The 9219-nt window shown below is 38.1% G+C and overlaps 1 protein-coding gene across 1 annotated transcript; it reads right to left on the bottom strand.

Moving 5' to 3' along the window:
- Nucleotides 1-719: 719 nt before the first annotated feature.
- On the bottom strand, nt 720-8573 carry poglut1 (protein O-glucosyltransferase 1). Its single transcript, XM_042405391.1, has 11 exons — nt 8451-8573; nt 7883-7973; nt 7486-7629; nt 7256-7391; nt 7023-7144; nt 6215-6274; nt 5375-5474; nt 5186-5244; nt 4904-5071; nt 3335-3391; nt 720-3148 (listed from the first exon to the last, which is right to left on the bottom strand). Exons 1-11 carry the CDS (start codon nt 8521-8523, stop codon nt 2992-2994), a joined length of 1167 nt encoding a protein of 388 aa, XP_042261325.1. The 5' UTR covers nt 8524-8573; the 3' UTR covers nt 720-2991.
- Nucleotides 8574-9219: the final 646 nt, after the last annotated feature.

The raw sequence follows: 9219 nt of genomic DNA, 5'->3' as shown, positions 1-9219 counted from the left end.
ATCAAACTGGAAAACAGCGCCGCCCGATGGTGGAGGACTAAGTATTACGCTGCATGTGCACCAGTTTAGATAATATAGGTAAGAGCATTACTAGAAACAGAATTGAACTAATACTTTTTTCTAATTTCTAAAACGAATAGTAATTCAGTATTAACCATAGCCCTTCAGTATTTAGCTTTTACTGTTACTTCTACTACTATTACCCACCTTTTTGCACTTCACACCACCAATTGCACTGGAACTGTTCTTGGCTCTCCATCAGTTTTGCACTACACTGCCTTCTGCACTATTATTTATTTTAGTTGCACAGTTTTTCTTTCCATTCAACAGTGTTCCTTTAGTTCATTGGCTTTGCAGTGCAATGCCTCATGCACAGAAATTCAGGTTATATAGTTGTAGTATAATATATATTATAGTATTGTTCTGCTGTGGTCGTGTACTTACCCATAATGACTTTTTATTCCTGTTTTTTTTTTTTTTTTTTTTTTTTTTTTAAATTTGTTTACTTTCCTCATGCACATGTAACCCCCTGTATTCTCATTCTGCGTAACACCGGACTTTCCCCCATGGATCAATAAAGGTTATCTTATCTTTTAACAGTAAGTACAGATCATTCCTACCCATGCAACTAGTGCTAACTGCAAAACTGAACATGCGTGAGCACATGTAGAAAACATTGACACAGACGTGAACAAAGAAAAACTCAGCTCAACAATGTCTTAAGAACCAAACATTTTATTGGCATAAAAAATTGCTACACAGACTGTGACAAAAACCTGAATGTCACACTTTGACCAGGTGTATGATCACAGCTTTTTGGTCAAATCAACATACTAATGGACCATCTTTACCACAGCTCTGAACAATGAAACATAACACAACCTTGCATCAGTGAGAATCTGCTGGTTCACAGCACAATGTGAATACTACAACATATTCAACATCATGCTGTATCAATCATGCATTATCCATCCACTTTTAACAAGACAAAAGGTTAAATCAACTGACATGAGTGTTTATTTTAAACTACATGAAACTACATAAAAACTAAATAATACTCTTTTATTGCTTTAGGTTGGCACTTTGTGTGGAATGAAATGTTGACTGCAAGTAAATGTATGGCTGAATGCATCCAAATGCAGACACCTTTGTTGCACTGTTTACAATACACATGTCAATCACAGTCTATCTTTTGCAATGAAACTTAAAAGGTAAAGGTCTGCTGTAGTTTCTTCAGTTGTCCAGTAGAGGGCAGTGTAACAAAGCTGATGTCCTTTGCAGGAGGAAGATAAAATTCAATGAACTTGAAATGAAATCAGTTCATTTCCAGCCAGAGATGCTCAGCAGGAAGAGTGACACAGCTGATTACTTCTACTAGCCTATAATATTCAATGTTAGTGATGCAACAATGGCTAAAAGTATCATTATTGGCTAGGGAGAATAATTTCAATATCATTCTACATACAAAGTTATTGCAAATAAGCATTACATGTGGTGCTTATGATCATGTTTCCGTTTTCAGGAAATTATTTCAAAACAATACACTACAGTAAATGTGTAACGGCATGGCATCCATAACTAGTATTATTCTTGGTACATTCTTCATGGATATTTGAGTAGCTGTTGACAGTTCACATCACACTGTGCTGTGCTACTATTCAAGTAATCAAAATTAGAGTTACAGGTGCTCCACACAATATGACACAATATTGGGTTTTAGTGAAGAGGTCTGCAGGTAGCAAGAAACTGCCTGACTAATATGCAGTAACAGCCTGTCATAATTTACTTCAGCAAGGCACTGAACTTCTTCCACTCAGTCCTTATAAGTTACTACATATAACCAAGTTGATGTTCATGTAAAAGATGCAAGTCCCTACTGTGCATGTTAAAGGGGTACTCCAGCAATTAAGTATGTCACTACCATAAAGTTGGGGGACTCATGAGAGAAAGATCAAAAAAATAATGGTCAAAATCGAAACAGCAGAGTCCAAAATATCCTGACTTTTAGTCCCTAGTATGAGTCAAACTCCAAAAACACCTAGATCCTACACTTCCCATAATTCAACTTAACTTTTTTTTTTTGTAATTAAAACTTATGTCTGTTTTCGACGTGTGCTTATGTAGGCTTGAACCAACCAATAATATCATGACATCTATCCATCAATCAATCTTCAACTTTTCGTGGCATGGAGCTAAGATTCATTATGACGCGCCCACTTTTTATGATGTTATGTTCTGCCTGTCTATCCTGTTTCACTCAGACGTACGTCATGATACGGAAGTTAGATACTCTCAAAATGCTGTTTCATCTGGACTTAAAAAAAAAAAAAAGTAGTCTAAGCAATGATGAGTAAACTAAACTTGTAAAATCTGTGGGGCGCCTCTTTAACAAGTTAAAAAAAAAAAAAAACACAGCTCACTTGGATGTTAATTTGCTGGTGAGTACAGACAGTAGACACAAAAGGAATTATTTTTAGAGGTAAGTTAACTCACTGAACCGCAAAGCGATCAATGACTCAGAATTGGCATTATAGGCTCCCTGGTGGCACCTGAAGGTATGGCAGGAGTAACAGTCAACACATTAAACTGCAGCTATGACTGTGTACCCTTGTTTCAAACTACTCTGAAATGTTTTGTTCATTTGCACTTAACACAAAAAGGCAATCAAGACTTTGCTAACGACAGGTAGTGGAAGTTGGCTGAAAAATACTACATACTACCCTGTAACAGTTACTTCTGTAAGGACATGTGACCTATAGGGATCAGCCTTCCTCCGTGTTAGACTAAAACACTGAACTCAATAGAAATAAAAAGGTAAAAACTATTCTATTCGACTTGCTAAAAAAAAAATGTGCTGCAATTATGACAAAAGAGGAACACCAGCAACAACATGTAATGTAGCGTGTGAGGAAATCATTTGTTGTGGTGAAGCAATTACATTCATTAGTTTCCCTTCACTACAGCTGCCCTGGTCGCGCAGAGTCCTCCCTCTTACAGCTCAGTCCTGCTGGCTCTGTGGATAATCTGATTGTACTTGTTATTTCTTTTGGGTTTGTAGGTAAGAAGTTGGCTGAACTCAGTGAGGAGTCTCTCCCAGTAGCAGGAAATGTCCTGCATCCGCAGGTGCTCGAGGATGAATTCCTGACCCCTGTAGGGAGGGGAGAGGAGCAGAGAGTGAGATTGACACAGGTTTAGTTTCTCATTTGTGCATAACTAGAGAGATGGGAAATTTATAGAGTGTAACTTCAACACTCACTTTTTAAATAGAGCAATAGTACATGGCTGCTGCTGTAAATTTTCCATTAAAATTCAATCATAAAATAGGATCTGTTACCTTCTGGCAATCTCCTGTGCGATAGCGTCATTCTCTTTGACAAACTGTAGTAGTTCCCTGAGGATATAGAACATGTAAAAACATATTAACATTTACCATACACATAAAGGAAATAAAGAGTAAGGCATATTAGAATTTATACCCTGAAAACATTCACACACCTGTGTCTTAATGAAAAAGCGCCTTTGGTAAGTAAAGTAAGTAAGGAAAATTTATTTATATAGCATCTTTAACAGACACCAGTCACAAAGTGCTTCATAGGCACGCACACACCAAAAAACTAATAAATAAATAGATCAAAGTTAAACAACAAATAAAACACAGGAGAAAAAAAAAAGGCATCATAAAAAACAAGTTAAAACATAAAATAGCACATGCTACCTGAACGCCTGTGTGAACAGATGGGTTTTTAACTGCTTTTTACAAGAGTCCACAGAGTCCAGAGACCTCAGACTCTTAGACAGACTGTTCCAAAACTTAGGTGCTGCTGACTGGAAAGCACAATCTCCCCCCCGAGTCTTAAAACGTGTCTGAGGGACACCGAGAAGACCACGATATACTGTGGAGCCTGGTCATGTAGGGCTCTATAAGTGAGCACCAAGATTTTAAAATGAATTCTAAAACTAACAGGAAGCCAGTGCAGAGAGGTTAAAATAGGTGTAATGTGTGACCATCTGTTGGATCGTATTAACAGCAGCATTTTGGACGGTTTGTAAGAGGTGTAAGGAAGATTTATTAAGGCAGGTAAAAGAGAATTACAGCAGTCTAGACGTGAAGAGATAAAAGCATGTACTGGCATCTCCATATCTTTAGTATTGATTCCATTCATTTAAGCAGCGGCTGGCACATTTGGGAACTTCACTATGAATTTAAATGAAGGACACAGGTGTTTGAATGTTAACATGAAACTTCTCAGGTTTCTGCTCCTATGCCTTCACAGGTGTCGTTGTATGACGCCGACAACATTGGTTATAAAAGTACAGAGCTAAAACAATGAGGCAGTCTTAAGAAAAATAATAAACAATAATTTTGAAGTCATTTAGCAGGCAAGACTGCCAAATGTTCTCAGATTCTACCTTTTAAAATGTGAGAATTTGCTGCTTTTCTGTGTTTAAACTGAATATCTTTGGATTTTGGACTGTTTGTTGGACAATACAGGTAATTTGAAGATATTATCTTGGCTTATCTTCACTATTTTCTGACATTTTATAGACTGCACGAGTAATTCAAAAATAACCCCTAGATTATACCATTATAAAAATAATTGTTAGTTGCAGCCCTATAAAAGTATTAGAGTACATTTAATCGTTTTCTGAAGAGTCACCCTTCATTGCAATATGCAATTAACATTCATGAATTGCATGAATATTTGAGGTCACACAAAGGAAGTGTCAGTTTTTCATACTCTGCCCCAGTTGATTTTATTCTTTTCCACCAAAATTATAGGCACATCTTTGTATACTTAGCTGGAAGCAACATATGAACTTTCACCCACATGTAATTAAGAAAATTTCATCAAGGAATGCAACGATACAAGTATACAAGAACATGTGGGCCTAGCTGAAGTACCTGAGATCAGAGAGATCCTGCTTGACTGGGATGTAGTGAACCCAAGGCTTGAGCTGAGGGTAAAAAAACTCCTGCCATTCATCGCCCACATGAAACACCAGCGAACCACAGAGGAAGAGATGTTTGAAACGGAAGCTGGCCGCCACACCGCGGAAGTTGAATAAATATCTGCAAGGGAGAGAGAAGTAGAGAGGATGTCTGTGAGATGACAAAAATCGTGTGTTTCTATTATGTTGAGCTGTCTCTTATTGTTGATTCTTTTCAAAATGAACACACACTTACTTGTATTTGCAGTGATCAACCAGTGGGATCTCTTTAGCTGGTGGTCTACCTAGTGTATCCTGTAACAGAAAGGTGTCATGATTGGTAAATAATCAATATGGATTCACTTGACTTGCTTCAAAAACATGAACTTTTCCTTTAGCATTAGGCAGATGTTTGACTCTGGTCTGGTGTGGTTTCATGACTGACCTTCTCAGACTTCCAGGCCTGGTTCTTTGTGTACTCTGCATCCACCAGCTCTGGGGTTTCTCTGGACAGAAGGATCAAAGGGTCGCGCTCTGGACTGGTTCTATCAAAGGAACAGAGAGAATGAGCAAATCTACTTAAAAAAAATAATTAAGGAGTTTGTAGATTTGATTTATTGATTGGGACAGTGTGCAGTTTTAAACATTAAAGATGCACTGCACTGGAGTTAGCTCGAAGCTAATTTGCATCTGTAGTTGCCCACAATCAAAACAAACAACAACACAACAACAAACAGTACAAAGCAAAAAAAAACAAAACACACCATACAAAATACAAAGCTACACACAACAGCACATTATACACCCACAATGTCAATTAGAAATGAACAAGGTAATGTAAGTTATGAAAGACATTATAATAAAATACAATTACCTCAAAACATAGTCACATCCTAACATTTTCAAGCAAGCAACAGACTCTCTCATCTGTGCCTATAAACACACATCTGAGATTATTTGAGTTACAGCCAAATTTTACTCGGTGCCACATGTGCACATGTGTTGTTCAGATGGTGTGCAGTACGACTCCATCTTCCTAATTTAGTACACAATCTGTGTGATGACAGGCAGAACCCCGTAAATGTAATTCTCAGACGATCCTCAGTGTGGGGTCGACTGTTTGTATGCAGTGGATTAAGGCTGCACTTTGTCACCAGCAGTGATAAGAAGAAGGCTGATTAGCAAACTCAGAGCTGATAAGAAAATAAAATTAGAAACATGAAAACATTTTGATTACTGTGTAAACTCACATAATTACAGAAACTAGTAAATTGACTGGACTGACCGGGAGCCTCTGAAGAATCCTTTAGACTCTTTCTTCTTCCATGGCCACTGTGCTGCAGACCTAACACAACACAGTATATGAATAAGACACTGTGAAAATACTGCATATACTTTCAGCACAACTGAAAAGGTTACCAGAGACAATGGGCCTCATGCATGAATGTTGTCTTATTTTTCTCTTATATTTGTTCTTGCACAAAGCAATAAGAGGAAAATAAGAAAATCCTACATGGGGATACAACAAACTCTCTTAACTGCCTGAACTTGTCGTAAATCGCTTGTTTCAGCCTGAGGAAGCCACCTGTTCATGAGGAGGTGCATGTTTGTGAGATGTGATCATAAGCATAATCCACATACCTAAAACTGCCATATAAGGCTCCGTGTTCTGTTCCGTTTGTGGGTGAGTTTCAAAAAGTTCCCAATGAGTAAAAACTTAAGTCTTGCTTTCAGAAACCAGAAGACAAATACATTTAGGAGTGACAGTAGGAAACTATTAGAAAATATGAATCCAGCTAACATGTCGTCAGAGCAGCTCTGCATTGTGACAGAAATAAAGAGGGAATGATCTGACATGAAGTTAGATGCTAAAAAAAACATCTTTCTAAAGCAAAGCGCTTCGTGATGGGAGGCGATCGAGGGACGTGACAGTCAGAGAGATATTAGAGGAGAATATTATAGTCTACAGGTCATACTTCACTGTCAGCTGCAGCACAAGATGATACTTATGAAAATGACAGAGAAACGCAAACAAATCTTCACATTTCTAACCAGAAAAGTACACAACAGCTCTTCTGGGTGCTAAACTTTACTTTTTAAGGTCGTCCCTCATCAGATCCCATCTTCCCAGTCCAGTGGGGTATATGGGCCACACAGCAGGGCCGCCCTCCCAAAACGTCCATGCAGGGTACATGATGTCCTGGTAGTCAGCAGTCTACTCAAATCACACACACACACACACACACACCAACTGGTTATTTCTAAAACAAACTTTAATGTGTAATTTGTAGTGTATGTGCAGTCAAACTTATTCCTAGAGTCTAACCTTACTGAAAGAGAAGACAGGAAGTGTCGGCTGCACCCAGTTGGGGACTTGAGGGTAATCTCTGACATTCACCACCATCTCCAAGTCAGGTAATTTGTCAATCACTTCTAGTATGAAATGTTCCACCCCACTGCACCTGAAAAAGGAAACAGGAAACTGGATTACACTCCAGGCATCACAAAATAAAATAATAGCTGAGGTCCTTTTTTCTTAATTATTTTTCTCCTTACCTGGCAGGAAACATACAGTTCTGTTCTCTGTACAGTTTATGTCCAATAATCTGGTAGTGGGTGCCCACCCCTCTTTGAACTGTGGAAGCCATGACGTCCTCGGAGATTCCCCCTTTAAAGGGCTGCAAGTCATGTTGTAGGACACTGAAGTACAGATCATGACAAAATGATCAGATCAAAATTATTTATTTCATGATTAAATCCTACAAAGTGGGAATGTAACTAATTATTTGTCTGATTTGTATGTTTGTTTAAAAAGAAGCTACAAATATGGTATTAAATCATTCAAAAATATCAGTTTCTTGCAGCATGATCACTGCTGACTGTGTCCAGTTAGTTGCGAAAACGCTGGTTTACAATATATGAAGAAAAGCACACACTCCGGCATCACACCCACCTTAGATGGCAGCTACAGTTGGCAGGGTTGCATGGACTGTAGCCCTTAACAGCATCAGAGCTCTTTTCTCTCATTTTCTTCCACTGTTTGCCTGCAGCAACACATAAAAAATGTATGTGTATTAATATTGGATCAATCCTGTCTTATTTAATGACGGGTCGTGAGACTGATTCATCCGCTGTTAGGAAAGAGCGGCTCAGCATTCCCAATGAGACTACGAAGACCTCAAATGTCCTTAAAATGGACCCAAAATGCAGGTTGCAACAGGTTGCATCTCACACAAAAATACAAATAAATGCGTTTTGTAAGCTTTGTTTTTCATTCAAAAAGCATATCATGACTTCAAGTTACAAATGCAGCATTAAGACCAGTCTGTGATGGATGACTGTGAACAAATTATCGAAATAACTGTCTCAACATTACTGCTAGAGCAGCATAAGCATTTGTTAGTGCTAACTAGCTTTAGCTGACCTGTTGCCAAAGCCACGTCCAACCGTAATGACTATAACTATCTTAATGAATATATATATCTTATTTATACACATCTTATTTTACTAAAACATATTACCTGATGCAGCAACCAGACATATATCACACACTTGCAACAGAAATAAAAACCTCCACAGCCAAACCCGCTCCATTTCTCTCTCTATCCTCCAGCTTTGTCTGGACACGTGATCTGTGATCTGCTACTTTTGACTGAATGCAGTCATTACGGTAACGCGCACAAGAATATGCATAGGTTACGCTACCGTAATGTTCCAAAGATTGGCTCAAAGTGGCTTTACCCTCACACACTGTTCATATTCTGCAGTGGTGAAAGAAGTACTTCAGTAAAATTACCAATACAGCAAAGTCAAAATACTCTGTTATAGCTAAAAGTTCTGCAGGAAAGCTCCTACCTAGATAAAAGTACACAGGTTTTAGCAGCAAAATGAATGAAGTTAAAGCATTAAACTGGTATTGGTTTGGTCCCTCTGACTGATATATTATTATATATGACATCATTAGATTATTAATACTGAAGCATTATTGTTAGAGCAGCATGTTACTGTTGTAGCTGCTGAAGGTGGAGCTAGTTTACACTACTTTATATACAGTTAGCTAGTTTAGTCCAGTGGTTCCCAACCTAGGGGTTGGGCCCCTTCAAAGGGTCACCAGATAAATCTGAGGGGTTGTGAGTTCTGATACATAAATCTGTTTTCAGTTTTTGGACTTTTTCTCTAATATTTGATTTTTGGTGAAATATTGGATCATTTGAACCTTTATTGAAATGAAAGCATGTGAGAAGTTTAGAGGGAAAAATATTGGTATTTGGTGGAGCTGTTAACAACTCA

The sequence above is a fragment of the Thunnus maccoyii genome, chromosome 24 (genome assembly GCF_910596095.1).
Source record: "Thunnus maccoyii chromosome 24, fThuMac1.1, whole genome shotgun sequence".
Classification (NCBI taxonomy): Eukaryota; Metazoa; Chordata; class Actinopteri; order Scombriformes; family Scombridae; genus Thunnus; species Thunnus maccoyii.
The sequence above is the reverse complement of the archived record's forward strand: the minus strand, read 5'-3'. Positions and strand labels throughout refer to the sequence as shown.